Raw genomic sequence first — 20,156 nt, forward strand, 5'->3', positions numbered from 1 at the left:
TCTATGGAGACAGCTCCGAGAACTCCGGGTACCACCGGCAGCTCCCGCATCCCAGAGCCACAGTGATGAGCAGGATGGGGTGGATCCACATGGGATAGACCCACACGGAGCCGCCTCGGCCGGTCCCTGGCATGAGCTGGCCCCATGGTGGCCACGGGCACCTCCAGCCTGGCTTGCAAGGGCTGTGGCACCTTGGGTGGCTCCTGCGAGCATCCCACGTGTGTGCACCCTCAGAGGGTGCGGACAATGGCAGCCATGGGGACAGCGTGTCCATAGGGACAGTGTGCATCCATAGGGACAGTGTGCATCCATGGGGACAGTGTGCATCCATGGGGACAGTGTGTGTCCATGGGGACAGTGTGCATCCATAGGGACAGTGTGCATCCATGGGGACAGTGTGTGTCCATGGGGACAGTGTGCATCCATAGGGACAGTGTGCATCCATGGGGACAGTGTGCATCCATAGGGACAGTGTGCATCCATGGGGACAGTGTGCATCCATGGGGACAGTGTGTGTCCATGGGGACAGTGTGTGTCCATGGGGACAGTGTGCATCCATGGGGACAGTGTGCATCCATGGGGACAGTGTGTGTCCATGGGGACAGTGTGCATCCATAGGGACAGTGTGCATCCATGGGGACAGCATGTCCATAGGGACAGTGTGCATCCATGGGGACAGTGTGCATCCATAGGGACAGTGTGCATCCATGGGGACAGCATGTCCATAGGGACAGTGTGCATCTATGGGGACAGCATGTCCATAGGGACAGTGTGCATCCATGGGGACAGCGTGTCCATAGGGACAGTGTGCATCCATGGGGACAGTGTGTCCATAGGGACAGTGTGCATCCATGGGGACAGCGTGTCCATAGGGACAGTGTGCATCTATGGGGACAGCGTGTCCATAGGGACAGTGTGCATCCATGGGGACAGCGTGTCCATAGGGACAGTGTGCATCCATGGGGACAGCATGTCCATAGGGACAGTGTGCATCTATGGGGACAGCGTGTCCATAGGGACAGTGTGCATCCATGGGGACAGCGTGTCCATAGGGACAGTGTGCATCCATGGGGACAGTGTGTCCATAGGGACAGTGTGCATCCATAGGGACAGCGTGTCCATAGGGACAGTGTGCATCCATGGGGACAGTGTGTGTCCATGGGGACAGCATGTCCATAGGGACAGTGTGCATCCATGGGGACAGCGTGTCCATAGGGACAGTGTGCATCCACGGGGACAGTGTGCATCCATGGGGACAGTGTGCATCCATAGGGACAGTGTGCATCCATGGGGACAGTGTGCATCCATGGGGACAGTGTGCGTCCATGGGGACAGTGTGCGTCCATGGGGACAGTGTGCGTCCATGGGGACAGTGTGCGTCCATAGGGACAGTGTGCGTCCATGGGGACAGTGTGCGTCCATGGAGACAGTGTGCATCCATAGGGACAGTGTGCGTCCATGGGGACAGTGTGCATCCATAGGGACAGTGTGCATCCATAGGGACAGTGTGCGTCCATGGGGACAGTGTGTGTCCATAGGGACAGTGTGCGTCCATAGGGACAGCATGCCTCCATAGGGACAGTGTATGTCCATAGGGACAGCGTCTGTCCATAGGGACATCATGCATCCATAGGGACAGTGTGTGTCCATGGAGACAGTGTGTGTCCATCGGGACAGCGTGCATCCATAGGGACAGCGTGTGTCCATGGAGACAGTGTGTGTCCATCGGGACAGTGTGCATCCACGGGGACAGCGTGCATCCATAGGGACAGCGTGCATCCATAGGGACAGTGTGCATCCATAGGGACAGCGTGCATCCATAGGGACAGTGTGCATCCATAGGGACAGCGTGCATCCATAGGGACAGCATGTCCATAGGGACAGCGTGCATCCATAGGGACAGTGTGCATCCATAGGGACAGCGTGCATCCATAGCGACAGCATGTCCATAGGGACAGCGTGCATCCATAGGGACAGTGTGCATCCATAGGGACAGCGTGCATCCATAGGGACAGCGTGCATCCATAGGGACAGTGTGCATCCATAGGGACAGCGTGCATCCATAGCGACAGCATGTCCATAGGGACAGCGTGCATCCATAGGGACAGTGTGCATCCATAGGGACAGCGTGCATCCATAGGGACAGCGTGCATCCATAGGGACAGTGTGTGTCCATGGGGACAGGGTCAGCGTGTGTCTGGGGGCACTGTGTGATTTGGGGCAGGATGTGCCTGGAGGAAGAGTGCATCAGGACGGGGACAGCAGGGCCAGGGGATGGTGTGCACGGGGGACAGCGTGCGTGTAGGGGACACCCTGCAAGCAGGAGGGACCCGGCGCACCCAGGGGACAGCCGGCAGCAGGAGGGACACCAAGCACGGAGGGACACCGGGCAACCAGGGGCCCAGCACAGCCCAGACATGTGGGCCCCAACACCCCATGCTGTGGGTGCAGGGTCACCCCCAGATCCCCATCCCCATGTGCTATGGGTGCTGTGAGTGCTGTGGGTGTTGTGGGTGCTGTGGGTGCTGTGGGTGCTGTGGGTGCTGTGGGTGCAGTGGGTGCTGTGGGTGTTGTGGGTGTTATGGGCACTGTGGATGCTGTGGATGTCGTGGATGCTGTGGGTGCTGTGGATGCTATGGGTGTTATGGGTGCTGCGGATGTTGTGGATGCCATGGATGCTGTGCATGCTGCGGATGCTATGGGTGTTATGGGCGCTGTGGATGCTGTGGATGCTGCAGAGGCTGTGGGTACTGTGGGTGCTGTGGATGCTATGGGTGTTATGGGTGTTATGGGTGCAGTGGGTGCTGTGGGTGCAGTGGGTGCTGTAGGTGCAGTGGGTGCTGTAGGTGCAGTGGGGTGCAGGGTCACCCTCACCCACTGATGTATCCAGCACAGGCGCTAGGCTAGGCCTGGCTAAGCCAAGCTTAGAGCCTGCTCTGCCTCCAGCCCCCCCGTGCCTCAGTTTCCCCTTGGAACCAGCCCTGACCCATCCCAGCCATTGGCCCTTCGGTGGCTGCTCTGCACTGGCGCTTCCCAGAGCAATAAGGAAGATCCCAGCCCCGGCATATGGACAATGGGGCTTTATGGCCGGATGGAATGAGATAGGAGCAGCTGAGATCCGGGGTGCTGCTTCCGAGCTCAGCCTGAGCCCATGGCATGATGTGGGGTTAAGCAAACTGCTCCCAGAATGACCTAATCCCATGGGATTAGCAAAGGAGAAGTGAATGGTAACGTCATTTAAGGCTGGGATGCTCTGAGCCTGATCCAGGGATGCTCTGGGGACCCAGGGATGCTTTGAGCCTGATCCAGGGAGGTTTTCTCCCTTTTCAGGACATCTCTCCATGGACATCCCTTTGGCATCCTGGGTTCTGCTGCCACCCTCTTCCCTGGCACTTAATGCTCCAATTCCCTCTCGTTATCCCACCCATTGAACCTGGATTAAACCAGGATTATTCACTTGTTCTCCTCCAATGAATTCATTCATTCCTTCTATTCCCAAATCAATCCTTTAGGCTCTTGGCAGGGAATAGAAACCAGCAGCTCCTGAGGTCAGGAAGGGACCGGGATTAACTATCCCAGTGGGAATGCCCGGGAAGGGAAGCAGAGCAGCACCTTATCCAGGGATGTGGATACAGATCCAGGGCAAGCAGCATCACCTGGACCACTGTGAGCACCCCCCTGGGATGCAGGACCCCAGCTCAGCCCCATCGCATCCAGGATCCCTTGGGAATGTGACCAAATCCTTTGGGAACAAAAGGTGGCACCTCTGGGGGGAGGAGGGAGCTATAAATACCCGGTGACTGCTGGGCTCTAATGACTCACTCCAGTCATTACGGCGCGTTGCATAAGCACCTGCATTCCCGGCTCCACAACATGGAATTACGCTGCTGCTCCCCTTTTTTCCCCTTATCTAATGCAAGGGCTCCAGCAGCCCTGCAGGGGCTCAAACACCCCCGATTCCTGGCTCTTTCCAGTGGTTTCATGGAAAAAAGTTGGGATGCAGCTGCCGAAGAGTCCTCGGCTCCTTTGGGAAAGGGGTTTGGGAATCCCAGATGTGCCCCAGTGATCCCAGTGCTGGATCTCAGCAGTCCCAGTGCCAGGTCCCCGCAATCCCAGTGCTGAGTCCCAACAATCCCAGTATGGAATCCCAGCAATCCCCGTGCTGTATCCCAGTGAGTCCTGTACCACACATCCCACCAAATCCCAGTCCCAGGTCCCAGCAATCCCAGTGCCAGGTCCCAGCAATCCCAGTACTACATCCTGATAAACCCAATGCCATGTTCCTGCAATCCCAGGGCTGCATCCCATCAATCCCAATGCCACATCCCAGCAATCCCAGTACCATGTCCCAGCAAGCCCAGTGCTGTGTCCCAGTAATCCCAGTCCGCATCCCTGCAATCTCAGTGCTGCATCCAAGTGAGCTGTGGTGCATCCCAGCAATCCCAGTGTCATGTCCTAGCAACCCAGCAATCCCAGTGCTGGATCTCAGCAATCCCAGTACCACATCCTAGTGCCATGTCCTAGTGATTACAGTGCTGCATCCCAGCAATCCCGGTACTGCATACCAGTGAGCCCCGTCTCACATCCCAATAATCCCAGTGCCATGTCCCAGCAATCCCAGTGCCACATTGCAGAAAGCCTAGTGCTGCATCCTAACAATCCCATTGTCATGTCCCATCAATCCCAGTGCCATGTCCCAGTGAGCTTAATTCTGCATCCCAACAATCCCAGTGCTGCATCCCAGCAATCCCAGTGCCATGCCCTAGCAATCCAGAACCGCATCCAGCACTCCCAGTACTACATCCCAGCAAACCCAGTACTTTATTCCAGCATTCCCAGTGCCACATCCCAGCAGTCCAGTGTTGCATCCCAGCAATCCCAACTCACCGCGACTGTGTCGAGGCCACCATGGGAAGTGGTGGCAGGGAAATCTCGGGTTTGGATCCACAGGCTGGGAATTCTCTCCTCCAATGTGGTATTTGTGCAGCGGCACCATTAACTCATGGAGCAGGGATGGGATGGAGGGGGTGAGGACCAGGGAGCAGGGATGCAGGGATGGAGAGGACGAGGACCAAGGTGCAGGAATGGGATGGAGCCATAGGGAGACGCTGCTGGACCACAGGAGAACCTGGAGCAATGGGAGCAGCAAACTCAGGGTGTTTGGGGTATCCATGGGATCCCTGCACATGCTCCTCCATCCCCCAGCACCCGGAGGCAGACAAACTCCCACACTGGCACCTGCATCCCTGGATTTCACCTTCCCCATCCTCAAGCCACGATGCAAAACTGTTTACTCCAATCCCAAAGGATTTTTCCAGGTGCACCCAAGCGCTGGATCGTGGCACCGGCACAGGGTGCCCCATGGTTAAGCGTCACTGTGGGATCCATGGGAAGGACAGGACGGCAACAGCTCCGGGTTCATTCCAGCCCTGCACAGTGATGCAGGGGGCTGCAGAATGCGGGAGGTGACACCAGCCCCGAGGTGACACAGGGAAGGGTCATGGTGATACCAGCCCCATGATGCCACAGGGATGGGACACGGTGACACAGGGATGGGACACGGTGATACAGGGATGGGACACGGTGCCACAGGGATGGGACACGGTGATACAGGGATGGGACACGGTGATACAGGGATGGGACACGGTGCCACAGGGATGGGACACGGTGCCACAGGGATGGGACACGGTGATACAGGGATGGGACACGGTGATACAGGGATGGGACACGGTGACACAGGGATGGGACACGGTGACACAGGGATGGGACACGGTGATACAGGGATGGGACACGGTGATACAGGGATGGGACACGGTGACACAGGGATGGGACACGGTGACACAGGGATGGGACACGGTGATACAGGGATGGGACACGGTGACACAGGGATGGGACACGGTGATACAGGGATGGGACATGGTGATACCAGCCCCATGGTGCCACAGGGATGGGACACGGTGATACCAGCCCCATGGTGCCACAGGGATGGGACACGGTGATACCAGCCCCATGGTGCCACAGGGATGGGACACGGTGATACCAGCCCCATGGTGCCACAGGGATGGGTGACGGTGCCACTGAAGCTGCATTTGCTGAACCAACACATGAAGCCCCAAGTGCCTCCGTTAAGGAAGGGCTGAGCCCTGTTTGCTCTTCCCGGGTGGTGCCCGCACCGTGAGCACCAGGTCCCTGCGCTGCCAGGCTGGAGGAGGCTGCCCTGGGATACCAGGAGCCGCAGGAATGCAGCCCAGCAGGTCCGGGGGGCTGGGAAACCTGGGAGCACTGCAGGGATGCACATCCCCCTTCCCATCACACTGCATCCCTGCACCCTGCAAATCCCATCTCTGTTACACAGCATCCATGCATCCTGCAAATCCCCCTTCCCATCACACTGCATCCCTGCACCCTGCAAATCCCATCTCTGTTACACAGCATCCATGCATCCTGCAAATCCCCCTTCCCATCACACTGCATCCCTGCACCCTGCAAATCCCATCTCTGTTACACAGCATCCATGCATCCTGCAAATCCCATCTCTGTTACACAGCATCCATGCATCCTGCAAATCCCATCTCTGTTACACAGCATCCCTGCATCCTGCAAATCCCATCTCTGTTACACTGCATCCCTGCATCCTGCAAATCCTCATCCCTACTGCACAGCATCTCTGCATCCTGCAAATCCCTATTGTACAGCATCTCTGTACCCTGTAGATCCCCATTCTCATCACACTGCATCCCTGCATCCTGCAAATCCCATCTCTGTTACAGTGCATCTCTGTATCCTCCAAATCCCATCCCTGCTACAGTGCATCCCTGCATCCTGCAAATCCCATCTCTGTTACACAGCATCCATGCATCCTGCAAATCCCATCCCTGTTACACTGCATCCCTGCATCCTGCAAATCCTCATCCCTACTGCACAGAATCCCTGCATCCTGCAAATCCCCATTGCACAGCATACCTGCATCCTACAAATCCCCATCCCTATTGCAGTGCATCCCTTCATCCTGCAAATCCTCATCCCTACTGCACAGCATCCCTGCATCCTACAAATCCCCATCCCCATTGCACAGCATCCTTGCATCCCACAAACTCCCATCCCCATTGCACAGCATCCTTGCATCCCACAAACTCCTATCCCCATTGCACAGCATCCTTGCATCCCACAAACTCCCATCCGCATTGCACAGCATTCCTGCATCCTTCAAATCCCATCCCATTTGCACTGCACCCCTGCATCCCACAAATCCCCATCCCCATTGCACAGCATCCCTGCATCCTGCAAATCCTCATTCCCATTGCATTGCACCCCAAGACACCAGGACCCAGCTCGCTGAAGCAGGAGGGTATCCCTGATCCCCATCCAGTTGTCCCAAGAGGGAACACTGGGAATGCGGGGTGACAGGAGCTTTGCATGGCAGCACCAGAGCAGGGAGGAACGGGGAATGACACCACCTTCGGGACCTCCACACGATGCAACCGGCACCCGAGGGAGCCATGCTCCAGCACCAATCCAGGCAGGAGCCAACACGTGGTTACCCTGGATCCCTGGGGAATTGTCCTTGGATAGAGGCAGCGGCACAGGGGCTGCCAACTCATGGTGCAATTGGGAAGTTCAGCTGACAACCAGAGGGAGTTCTCAATGAAGCAGCCGGAGATGGGATTAGCTGCATCCCATGATCTTCCCAGCGCTGTTTCCTGGTTTTTCCTCTTTTCCAGCTTTTTATTCCCTTCCCTGACCCCCTTCCCCATCCCAGTGCCCAACAGCCCTACAGCTCAACCCCACATTCAGCATCTGCGGTCCCTTCCACCCGCTGCCGTCAGCACTATCCAATGGGAACAGAGCAGGACCACAGCACCCTGGCTCTGCTGTCACTGCCCCATCCCTCCCCGGGAACAGCAGCATCCCCGGAGCACGGATCCAACAGCCTGGAATTCTCACCGAATCCTGGTGGGATTTCCCTGTTAGCACGAGCGAGCCTGGGAACCTGGAACATCAGAGGAGGGATGGGAATGGACACGGCCACAAGATGCTGGTGCCTTGAGGGTCTGTAGGGTGCAAGTGGCTCCGTCTGACCCCCAGCTCTCACGCAATGGGGTGTGATGGGCACGGCAGGGACAAAGAAGCCCCCTCCTTTGGTGGCAGCTGTCCCCATCCCCACTGTGTCCTTTGCAATGGGGACACAAGTCTGACACTGAAGGGAATGCCTGGAAGGCCGGCAGGGAGATGTAACATGGGCATGGAGATGCCCCATCCTTCAGTGATATTCCCAGGTCCTACCACTGCTGCTTGCCCCAGCAATGAACTTCAATCCACTTCAGCAGCGTGGCCAGATCCTGCTGGGAATGTGACCAGCACCGGAGCGGGTCAGGCTATTAATGCCGGATTGATTGCACTTCCTATGATTTAATGCTTTCCCGCAGGATGAATGCTGGCTGCGGCTTCTCAGCCACACCATTCCCAGCCGGGAGGGCCGGCAGCCACAAAGCACCCATAACGTGTCCCCAGCCCCGTCCCTTTATCGGGGTCCCCATTGCGGGGTCTGCAATGCGGGAGCTGCAGAGCCAGGATGTGACCGAGCTCCCCAAGGGAGGATGGAGCCGGAAGGGATGAACCTGATCCTGCTGGGATCCCCGAGCGCCTGTGCTGAGCAGGCACATTGAGGGGTGCAGGAGGAGCTGGGGTCTATCCGGAACACAGCGCTCGCTCCCGGCGTGCTCCCGCTTCCATGCACGAGCGATGCCCAAGTGCCTGCTGCTGCAATCCCAGCCCACGGACCTGCTGTCCCATCTCCCTGCCAGCGATGGGGAGGGGGGGTCCCCAACAGCGCCATGGCTGCTGCCAAACCCCACCTCCACAGAGCACCCACACAGCCGGGAGCAGCTCCCACGCTATTCCCAGTGGGAAGAGACCCCCCTTTCCATCCCTGCATTGCCATGCAGCAGGCTCCAGATCCTGCATCACGGCTGGAGCTTGGGAAGCACAAGGATGTGCCCCAGCATCGGATGCGCTCCCAAGGTTTGGGGGGGCACGTGTGGGGCTGCTGGCACTGGTGTCCCCTCCATCCAGCCCATGGCATGGAACACATCCTGCTCCAGCTCTCCCGAGGGCAGCATTCCCAGAGGAATCGCATCCATCTGGTGAGGGCAGGATGGGAAGCAGGTGCCTGGCAGGGAGCCACAGACATTTCCAGGAATGTCGTATGCTTGGGAACAGCCACCCCCAAAATCAGAGCCTCTCAATCCCTCTTTAAGTCCTTTGGGTGCAGCAATCCCAGCTCCCACCATGAGCATCACCCACAGCACCCTCCGGAGCGGGTGCTTGGCTAAGGGAAAGCAGCACCCAAAGGACACCTCAGTGCCCTCATCCTTCTTTTGGGGGACCCTCGACCCTCATCAGCTGGGTTGGGGCTTCCTTTGGGGTTTTCACCCAGGTGCCCATCACGCTGGTGTCTGACACCAAGCTGGCCCCACAGGCAGCACTTCCCATGCAGTAAGAGCTGCTTTGTCCCGTGTTCCATGTGTGTCCATGCTCCAGCATTAACAAAACACAAGACTTTTGGGGATGGAGGGAAGGAGGATTTGGGGATTTTGGGGAAGGAGGGGATCCTGCCCCTCTGCTCTGCTCTCGTGAGACCTCACTTGGAGCATTGTGTGCAGTTCTGGTGTCCTCAACATCAAAAGGACATGGAACTGTTGGAACAAGTCCAGAGGAGGCCACGAGGATGAGCAGGGGCTGGAGCACCTCCTGTATGGAGCCAGGCTGAGAAAGTTGGGGCTGTTCAGCCTGGAGAAGAGAAGCTGCGTGGAGACCTCAGAGCAGCTTCCAGTGTCTGAAGGGGGCTACAAGGATGCTGGGGATGGACTCTTCATTAGGGACTGTAGTGACAGGACAAGGGGTAACGGGTTCAAACTGAAACAGGGGAAGTTTAGATTGGATCTAAGGAAGAAATTCTTTACTGTGAGGGTGGTGAGGCACTGGAATGGGTTGCCCAGGGAGGTTGTGAATGCTCCATCCCTGGCAGTGTTCAAGGCCAGGTTGGATGAGGCCTTGGGTGGCCTGGTTTAGTGTGAGGTGTCCCTGCCCATGGCAGCAGGCTGGAACTGGATGATCTTAAGGTCCTTTCCAACCCAAACCATTCTATAGCTCTATGATTCTATGCACCCACAAGTTTTCCCTGACTCAGCATCACTCCCACTCCCTGTGAGGTTGGGATGCATGGGAGGAGAAGCCATTGGAGGTGGCAGATCCTAGCCCGAAGCGTGATCTTAGCCCCAGCCCTGGCTCTGATCCCAACCCTAAATATGACCTTAGCCTTAACCTAACGCCAGCTCTAACCTGAAATGCAACCTGAACCTTAGATACAGTTCTGGGCCTAGTGCTAAACATACCCTTAAGGTTAGGTCAAGCCCTAAGCATAACCCTAACCTGAGCCCTAGCTCAAGCCCTTGAACCTAATCTGAACTCAACCTGAACCCAATCTGAACCCAAGTCCAGACCTTAATTGTAACTTTAGCAATCTTAGCCCTAGCCCTAACCCCAAACCTAACGCTAGCCATAGCCATAATCCATACACTAGTCCAGACCTTAAACCAAATACCAACATTATCCTACCCCTAAACCTAAATCCTAACCATAACCTTAGCCCTAACCCTAACCTTAGCCCTAACCCTAACCCTAACCTTAGCCCTAACCCTAACCTTAGCCCTAACCCTAACCTTAGCCCTTATCTTACCCCTAAACTTAACCCTAGCCTTAACCTTAGCCCTAGCCCCAGCCCCACAGCATCCGCAGGCCAAGCCCATCTGCTCTGCAGCTGAGCCCCATCCCATCCCCACATCCCAATCTCCCACCTGACGAGGCCCCCGAGGTGCTGCAGAAGGACCAGGAGGGTCCCCCCATGTCCCACGCCTCCCCTGCACAGCCATGCTCAGGACCAAAGAGCGTGGGGCTGCAGGTCCCTGCTCCCAGGCAGTGACAATAAACTCCTCAGGGATGTGCCATCACCCTGCTCGAGCTGGGAGATGAAAGGCTCTGCTGGCACCAACAGCTCTTCCTGTGGGAAGGATGCTGCCAGCACCCTGGATGTGTGAGCATGGGAAAAATACAGGGAAAAGCCTCATTCCTTTGGGAGAGTAAGGAAAAGCACGGCAGCACCCATGGCTGGTGTCCTTCTGGCTGGGCTCCAGCCAAGTGACAGCTCAAGGATCCATCCTGGCTGCGGGACAGGGACAGGGGATTATCCCTTCGCAGGGAATAAACCCCAGTGTGTGAACTGCTGTAGAGCCATACGGACATTCCAGTTCCACTCCACAGGGAGAAGAGGCTCTGGATAGGGATGGTGCATCACCTCCCAGAGGAGACCATCAGCATCTTCACCCTGCACCAACCAGCTATGGAACCTCAGGGATACGGATGGTCCCTTTCCAACCTTCCCAACCCACCTGCCTCTGGGCAAGGGGAGCGCAGCCAACACAGCTCAAGGACTGAAGGAAGGGGGGTGGATAAAAGCCCTCCATCAGTCTTCTCCTTTCAAATGCTCATTATAAATAGCTCCTCGGTGTGTTCTGAGTCACCCAGCTGAAACGTGCGAGCTAATAACCAACTGGGAAGCGATTCCAAGCCAGGGAATGACAGGATTTTGGCAAAGTCATCACTCCTGTGCCAGCACTGCACCGGCAGCTGCTGATTGTGTTTTCCCTCCTTGGGTACCACAAACCTCCACTACATCTGGTGAGCAGAGGGCTTTGGGGATGCTGGGACACGGGGTGAGTTCATCCACATCAGGACAAGCCCTGAACTCCCTTTATTCCCAGCCAAAAGAACCAGGTGTCCCTGCCCATGGCAGGGGGGTTGGAACTGGATGATCTCAAGGTCCTTTCCAACCCTAACTATTCTATGATTCTATGATTTCCCATAGGAAATGAGCCCATCCAAAACCATCTTTCTTTTCTGTTTGATTTCTGATAGGAAGGACAAACGAACAGAGACCAGAAGGTCTGAACCCACCCAAAACATTCCCTGCATGCTCTCAAGCCATCCTTATTCACCTCTTCCTCCCCTTTGGATTTGGGGATGGGGATGGGAGCAGGACCAAGAGCTGCTAATGATGCCAAATAACCAACTCCTGGGCCATTCCAGAGCCGAATCCCACAGGCTGCTGTGCTAACCATCCCTTGAGGGTGGTACCTGGTGACAAGGTTTGGGGCCACTTTTCTGCTGCCGCAGCATCGTGACCCACCATGAACTGGGAATAGCTTCCTGAGACCCCCAATCCACACTCCAACCCCCCCAGACAGCAAACCTTGGGGTCACCCATCACCCATTGCATGAGATCACCCCCCACCCATGACACTGGAATGGGGGGAGCTGCTAGGGTACCACTGCCTGCGCTCTGCCTGCTCTCCATCACCTAAACCCCCTTTGCTGGATGTGATGGAGCCGCAGCCACAGCCACAGCATCTCCTGCCGCTCTGCATCCCCCTCGCTCCCTCCTCCATTCAGGCTCATCCATTAAGGACAGCTCAGCCCTTTGCAGGAGAAAGCTGGACAAGCAGAAGGTCCCAAGGCCCTGCCTGCACTTCTGGCTGCAGCCCAGCGCCAGCCACGTGGGAGCTGGGAAAGAGACAAAGCAAAAGCAGGGACCGAGGTCAGAGGAGAGCGCTGCTGCAGCCAGGGAATCCTGCATCCCGCATGGAGGAGCGGCTGCAGCGCTGCCTGCTCCGGACGCGTTCTTGTCCTCCTGCAGCTCATGACACTGAAAGCACTCGCTGCTCTGAAATGGGGGGATGGAGGGGGAGCTCCTGGATGGGTCCTCCCCACTCAAGGGACCACTCCAGGCTTGGAGACGTGCAGGGTGCCAGGAGCTCCCCCTCCATCCTCTCTGAGCTCCAGGGTGAGGTGATGCAGAAGTGCCCCACACACCTCCCACCTGATGGACCAGCACCAGGCTGGGCAAAAGGTGCAGGGTAGGCCTGCACTTGGCTTTGCTGATGCTTGTAGACCTCCAAAAGGTGCCTGGAGTGCTCCGCCACTTGGATGCTGTCTGCATCCCAGCCATTGCTGCGCCATGGGTACCAGAGCAAGCCGTGGAGCCATGGAATGGTTTGGTTTGGATAGGACTTTTTAAGGTCCAGGACCATGAAGGAAGCAGCAACCAGGTGGGTACATCAGGGGGGTAAAATGGGGATGGTGCATTACACATGGCCCTTGTGTGAGCCTTGATCGAGACACACTGTCCAGGTTCTGGTACTAACCTCGGGACACACTGCCTGGGTCCTGTATTAACCCAAGGACACACCATCTGGATCTTGGCACTGGCCTGGAATAACTGACACCCAGGCTAACACATATCCTTTACGGAGGGGATAAAGATGCCTCTTTATCCCATTACAGGACACTGGTCCCTTCCTGCTCCTGGACACTCATCCGGGCAGGATGGAGCCCTCATCCCAGCTGTGGCCAAGCTATGGTCCCTCCTCCATCATGTGCCTGGCACCGATGCTGTTACCAAACCAGCGCCGAGCCCAGCGGCGCTTGCCCAGTTCACACATCCCCACATCTGCTCCTGCCAGCGGGAAGAGCTGGATGAGGCCACTTCCCGAAGGAAGCCTTGACCTGTGCCCAGGCTCCACCGCGCCGGGTCCTTCCCTGCAGGGCTGCTCAGAGCATCCTCTCCTCCTGCGTGCTCTCAATGCGCAGAGCTCAGCTGCGGCTCCCCCAGCCCCTGGCTGCTGTCAGATGCTGTGAACGCAGCAGCTCCGGGCACCCCAGCATCCCACCCGCCCGTAACCGGGTCAGGAGCCGCTGCCCGGGGGGGAAAGGAGGAGGAAACAGGTTTAAACGTGACCTGGATAATGCAGGATGGCGCTCGAGTGGCTGCCAGCGGCGCTGCCCTGGGAGGAATCGGCGCTCATCCACCGCGCACGTGGGTAGACCTGGCCCACTGCTGCATCCCGGCCCCATGCAGCATTCCCAGTGTGCTGCGAGGGCGGGAGCAGCTTTGCTGGGATGTGCTGGCAGCAGGCAGGCAGAGCCAGCAGGAAACAACACGGGGATGGCGGGGCAGCAGGGAGCAGGCAGCATCACCCCTGCCTCACGGGGACACCCATGTGCTGAACGGGCAGCCGCCAAGGGCATCGCCGGAAAGTGCTTAGGAAGCTTTTCCACCCCTTTATATCCCCCAGGATGTGTGGGAACAGGGATAAACATGTAGGAAAGACGTGGGGTTGTATCCTGGGTAAAGGGGAAAGCATCCCATCTCACCATCCCTGCCCTGGGCGGCCCGAGAGGTGCAGCAATCCAGCTACACTCAAGTAGCATCCACCGTTCTTACAGCCATTAAACAGGAGCTGCAAGTCAGCAGCGGCATTCCAGCCGGAGGGAACATGGGGATGGCAATGGCATTTCAAGACCTTTGTGTGCTGTGCTTCAAGAAAAGGACACGGGCACATGTTGTGGCAGCAGCATGAAAGGATCTCTGCAGGGAACAAAGCGCACACAGCACCAGGGAGAGCCGGGAGGAAGGATGCTGCTCGCAGAGACTGGATCCAGCACCCACAGTGGGGGGGATCAGCAGCTCCTGGTGGCCTCTGGAAGGTGGGTCTGAGCCCCACAGCACCGTAGGCAGGAGATGCTGGAGGCTATTCTAGAGCCAGGCAGACTTGGCATCCAAAGGTCACCTCATGAAGGTGCGAAAAGCTGGGGATGCCGGAGGGAAATAACGTGGGGATGAGGCAGGAGCGGGTGGCAGCTTCCCTTGTACCCTGATGGCCCTGGAATCACATCAAGCACCCACTCCAGGAGCCCTGAGGATGCTCCCAGGCACATCCCCATGAGGGATGCAGCGCTGGGAGTGGTGGTCCTGGCTGCCGAGCCAGTGCTTGAGCATGTGGAGCTGAGATGTGCCCGTCAGACAAAGGAATCCAAGCACCCAGCCGCTTCCCTCCTCATCCCCTTACACCCTCATCCCATTCCCACCGGATCAGCCCATCCCTTTGGCAATGTGGGGTCTGATCCCAGCAACTGCTGGGGTGGGAAACAAGGGGTAGGGAGCACCCAGTATCTCTGGATACCCGGGAAGCAGAGCACCCACGTACTGCAAACCGCCTGCGCACAGCAGTGGAGCCTCGTGAGTGCTCCATACACACACAGACACAGAGCCGGGGATCTCGGCCATCCCAAGCCGCGGCAATGGGAATCGAGGCGCCGCATGCTTCCCGTTAGCCAGCTCTGCCCCTCTCCCCACGTGGGCTCTCCGGAGCATCACCCTTCACGGCTGGAAGCGAGCACTGTCATCCCTCAGCAAGGTCACCGCCTGCGAGCCCCTCATTCCAGCGCTGTGGAATGAGATCCCCCCGATCCCCCTGTCCCACCCCACTGCATGGGAACAGCAGCACCGGGACCCCCAGACCTGTTGCGTGGGGTGGGTGTGCGGGGGGGTGGCTCCTCCTGCCATGCGTGGAGCCACCAAAGCCGCGATGCCGAGGCCTGACCAGCGTTTCACTAAGTCACCCACATCCCCCCCAGCCCACTGCCAGGCCAGAAGCCTTCTGCTCCCATGGGAAACCACCACGGGGTTACAGGGAACATATAAGGGTGGGTCGATAGGGAAAAGGGGAGATGCTGATGACAGCAGCGCTCCCGCACAGCATCACCCGTCAGTGATGCCCTGCCCTGGTCTCACACAGTGAGGAACTGAGGGGGGGTCGCAGCCTGTGATTCCCTCTGCACCCCAGGAGGGAGGAGGAACTTTTCCCATCTCCGCGATGTCTCCCTCTCGCCTTCGCGCAGCCTCCCCCCCCCCCGGGACATCGCTTCCTCCCGGCGTGGTCCCCCCCAGTCCCCGGTGCCGGCGGGAGGGGACTCACAGGTCAGACGCAGCCGCCTGGTACGGCTGGCTCCGGCAGAGGATGGAGTGTCCGCAGCCCTGCCCCATGGCTCCGCATGCTTCGGCGGCCGGCGGGGGCTCGGCGAGGGGCTGCGGGCGACGCGGAGCCGCCGCTGCGCCCGGTTCTCGGTGCTGGCGGGGAGCGGAGCCCGCTGCTGTCAACCGAGCCCGATGCAGCGCGCCGAGGCGTACGGGAGGGGAGGGCGGAGAGAGGCTGGGGGAAGAAACGCGCTGATTGACGGCGCCGCTGCGGCTCCGCGGGGCTGGGCGGGGGCCGGAGCCGCTGCCGCGGAGGGCCGAAGGGGTCCGCACCTGCCGCTCGCTGCCGCCCGCCCTGGGCCGCGCCCGGCCTCGCCCGCGGCACCGCCCCGCTCCGAGGGGACGCCGCCTTTGTCTAGTGAGGAGCACGCTGGCCCTGGCCGCTCCGCGCTCCCCGCGGCGGCAGCGGGTCCTGCTGGGCACTGCAATCGTCCGTTTGCCCGGCTTCTGCCCCGAGGGGCATCGGGCAGCACAGAGTGATGCTGGGCAGCACAGGGCGATGCTGGGCAGCACAGAGCGATGCTGGGCAGCACAGGGCGATGCTGGGCAGCACAAGGCGATGCTGGGCAGCACAGAGTGATGCTGGGCAGTACAGGGCGATGCTGGGCAGCACAGAGTGATGCTGGGCAGCACAGAGTGATGCTGGGCAGTACAGGGCGATGCTGGGCAGCACAGAGTGATGCTGGGCAGCACAGGGCGATGCTGGGCAGCACAAGGCGATGCTGGGCAGCACAGAGTGATGCTGGGCAGTACAGGGCGATGCTGGGCAGCACAGAGTGATGCTGGGCAGCACAGAGTGATGCTGGGCAGTACAGGGCGATGCTGGGCAGCACAGAGTGATGCTGGGCAGTACAGGGCGATGCTGGGCAGCACAGAGCGATGCTGGGCAGCACAGGGCAATGCTGGGCAGCACAGAGCGATGCTGGGCAGTACAGGTCGATGCTGGGCAGCACAGAGCGATGCTGGGCAGTACAGGGCGATGCTGGGCAGCACAGGGCGATGCTGGGCAGCACAGGGCGATGCTGGGCAGCACTGGCTTTGCAGGCCAATCCCTGCCCCAGGGCAGCACCAGACCCACAAGCAGGTTCCTTGCACATGGACACTGGGCAGCATCAAGCAGTATGGAGCAGTAGTGGCCCACAGGCAGCTTCCCTGCCCCAGGGGTACTGGGCAGCACCAGGCAGCACCCGACCTGTGAGCAGGTTCCTTTCCCAAGGACACTGGATGGCATCAAGCGGTATTAGAGAATCAGGGAATCAGCCGGGTTGGGAAAGAGCTTCAGGAGCATCCAGGGCAACCATTGCCCCACGGCCACCACTGCCCCATGGCACTGAGGCCTCGTCCCCACGGGGTGTGAACCCTTGCAGGGACGGTGCCTGCAGCCCTGCCCTGGGCAGCCTGTTCCAATGCCTGAGCACCCTTTGGGGCAGGAATTGTTCCTCAGCTCCATCTAAACCTGCCCTGGTGCAGCTTGAAGCCGATTCCTCTTGTCCCATCCCTTGTTCCTTGCAAGCAGACAAGCAATGGACAGCAATGCCCAGCAGCCAGGTCCCCAGCAGGGCAGCAGGTCCCAGACCAGGTAACACAGGAGCAGGGAGGGATATGCTGAGACCTTGTCCATCCCACATGGGTGAGCCCCCAGCTTGAACCTGCTCCCTGAGCCTCCAGCCCCAGGCAGGAGGAGCTGGAGCCTCCCATGTGCCTGCAGCATCGCTCCATGCCTGTGCCCGCGCTGTCATCTCCTGAATCAGAGCAGCTTCCCCCCGGGAGCTTCACTGAGTACGGAGCCCTCTGCACGCATGGATGGGTTGGAGGAGCAGATGTGGTGTCCATGGGTTTATCCTGCACAACCACACTGGGATCTCCTGCCCTGGGCCTCCTGGAGCCACAAGGTGTCAGGGAGAGCATGGAACAACCACCCTCTGCCTTGAGCACTGCCAGGGCTGGGGCAGCCACAGCTTCTCTGGGCACCCTGGGCCAGCGCCTCAGCACCCTCACAGGGAAGAGCTTCTGCCTAAGAGCTCAGCTCAGTCTCCCCTCGGGCAGGTTCAAGCCATTCCCCTTGGCCTGGCCCTACAGGCCCTTGTCCCAAGCCCCTCTCCAGGTTGCCTGGAGCCCCTTTAGGCACTGGAGCTGCTCTAAGGTCTCTCCTTTACACAGTAGTAAAGGCGGAGAATCCCCTCCCTGAGCTGCTGCTCACTCTTTGGGGGTGCAGCCCAGGATATGACTGGTTTCTGGGCTGCAGGCACGCACTGAAGCCATTGAACACCATGAGGTTCTATGGTCCCACCTCTCCAGCCACCCCGCTGTTGCTCCCCCATCCCATGTGAACCCAGGAGCATCCCTCTGGTCCTCAGCTCAGCAGCATCTCTCTGTGGGTGTCTGCATCCTCCACACACTCGCTGCCTGCTCTGTGCTGCACCAACCCACACCCCCAGGCTGGGAGCTCGGCTCCATGGCAGGAGCTGTTGCACCAGAAGCAGTTGGTTTGGTTGCTCCTCAGTAGCCTTGCAGCGATCCAGCCCTCCGGGGTCACTGCTTCCATGGGGCGAGGGGCGGGATGTGCTTTGTAGCTCCTGCGGATGCGCTGCTGCTGCCCTGCTCCGTGGTGAGCCCACGTGAAGAGCAGCAATAGTTATTAAGAGATTTGCACTCAAATCACATCAGTTCCTGTCAGATTCACACGGATTAATATCCCCACGGTCTCCAGAAATAGGCCGAGTAGCGTATCCATTACTGAGAGCCCCTGCCTGCCTTGGCCAGGGGAGGAAATCAAGGACCAGATCCACGATGCCTTGCTCAGATTTCACCCCAGGAGCTGCAGGCAGAGCCAGGGCTCATTTGAGGTTATTTTAAGGGCCATCGCTTCAATCTAATCATGGAATGGTTTGGGTTGAAGGAACCTTAAAGCTCCTCCAGCTCCAACCCCTGTCACAGGCAGGGACCCCTTCCACTGGAGCAGCTTGCTCCAAGCCCCTGTGTCCAACCTGGCCTTGAACACTGCCAGGGATGGGGCAGCCACAGCTTCTCTGCATGCTATGATCCTCCTGACATCAGTGCAATGTCCCCACTCTGGGTGGCATCCTGGGTTCCTTGGTGCTTATGAAGCCAGGCACCAGTGCAGCTTCTCGGGTGCTTCCGAGCAGGAGCGAGCAGGGATTTGTGTGGAAAACACCCAAATTATTCATGGAATAGTTTTCCATTTTTTCCAATGTTTGCATTATTCATGGAATGCATCCAAACATTGTGGAAGCTCTGGGATGGCTCCACCGGGTTCTTTCAGTTCCTCAGCACGGAGACCCCTGGGGCTGCACACGCTGAAAGAAGGAACCAGGTCTCCAAGGACAGAGCCTGTGCTGCTGCTGGCAGAAGCTGCTTGGATACGGGGCTGAGCTCTCTCCTGAGGAGGAACCAGCACAGAGCGATGTGGAGAGGAGAAAACCACCTCTATGAACACCAGGAGCAACGTTAGGTAAGGGAGAGAGCCAGAAACCACATGGAAGGATTCACGGGAGGATGCTGGGATGCAGCGGTCCCTGCCTCACATCTGGCGATGGACCTGGGGACCCGGTGTGCCTCGCACCCTGATCTGCTCTGATCTTCTCCACTGGGATTGGGAATGTGGGAATGGCTTGAACCTGCCCGAGGGGAGACTGAGCTGAGCTCTTAGGCAGAAGCTCTTCCCTGTGAGGGTGCTGAGGCGCTGGCCCAGGGTGCCCAGAGAAGCTGTGGCTGCCCCATCCCTGGCAGTGCTCAAGGCCAGGTTGGACACAGGGGCTTGGAGCAAGCTGATCCCACAGGGCTCAGACCCCCATGGACCTGGCACTGATCCTGGCTGCTGGAGCTCAATGGGGTTGGCATCCCCATGGCATACAGGGACATTAGAGCGGGGCTGTGGTGCAGGCACGAGGCCCTGGTGATGGCCAGCGAGATCCACCAAGAAACCTTCTCCAGGAGCATCCACAGGGCAAACCCAGCCTCCTGCATCTTAAGGTCCTTCCCAGCCCTATGGAAGGAGAAGGTCCTGGGAGGATCGAGCACAGCAAATCCCTCCTGTTCCTCCCCACATTCCATGCTGGATGCAGTGAACACGATTCCAGTGGAGTTCATGGCAGTTCCGCTCTGCCTCCCGACTCAGCTCCATGTCTTTATCTCCTGTCAGGAAGATGAAGCGCTGCCGCCTTCCAAAGGCACCATTCCAGGTCCGTGCCCTCGTGTGGGTGTT

General features: G+C 58.6%; 1 protein-coding gene across 1 annotated transcript in view; it reads right to left on the minus strand.

Annotated features, from left to right (window-relative positions):
* The window catches only part of PDE2A (phosphodiesterase 2A), a gene marked incomplete at both ends in the record, with an annotated part of 50,283 nt that extends 34,343 nt beyond the window's left edge, over nt 1-15,940 (minus strand). Inside the window, one exon of the mRNA XM_080613453.1 lies at nt 15,873-15,940. Coding sequence (XP_080469579.1) covers nt 15,873-15,940 — 68 coding nt within the window. The remainder of the gene's footprint in view (nt 1-15,872) is intronic.
* Nucleotides 15,941-20,156: the final 4,216 nt, after the last annotated feature.

This window comes from Psittacula echo (assembly GCF_963264785.1).
Source record: "Psittacula echo genome assembly, chromosome: 3".
Taxonomy (NCBI): domain Eukaryota; kingdom Metazoa; phylum Chordata; class Aves; order Psittaciformes; family Psittacidae; genus Psittacula; species Psittacula echo.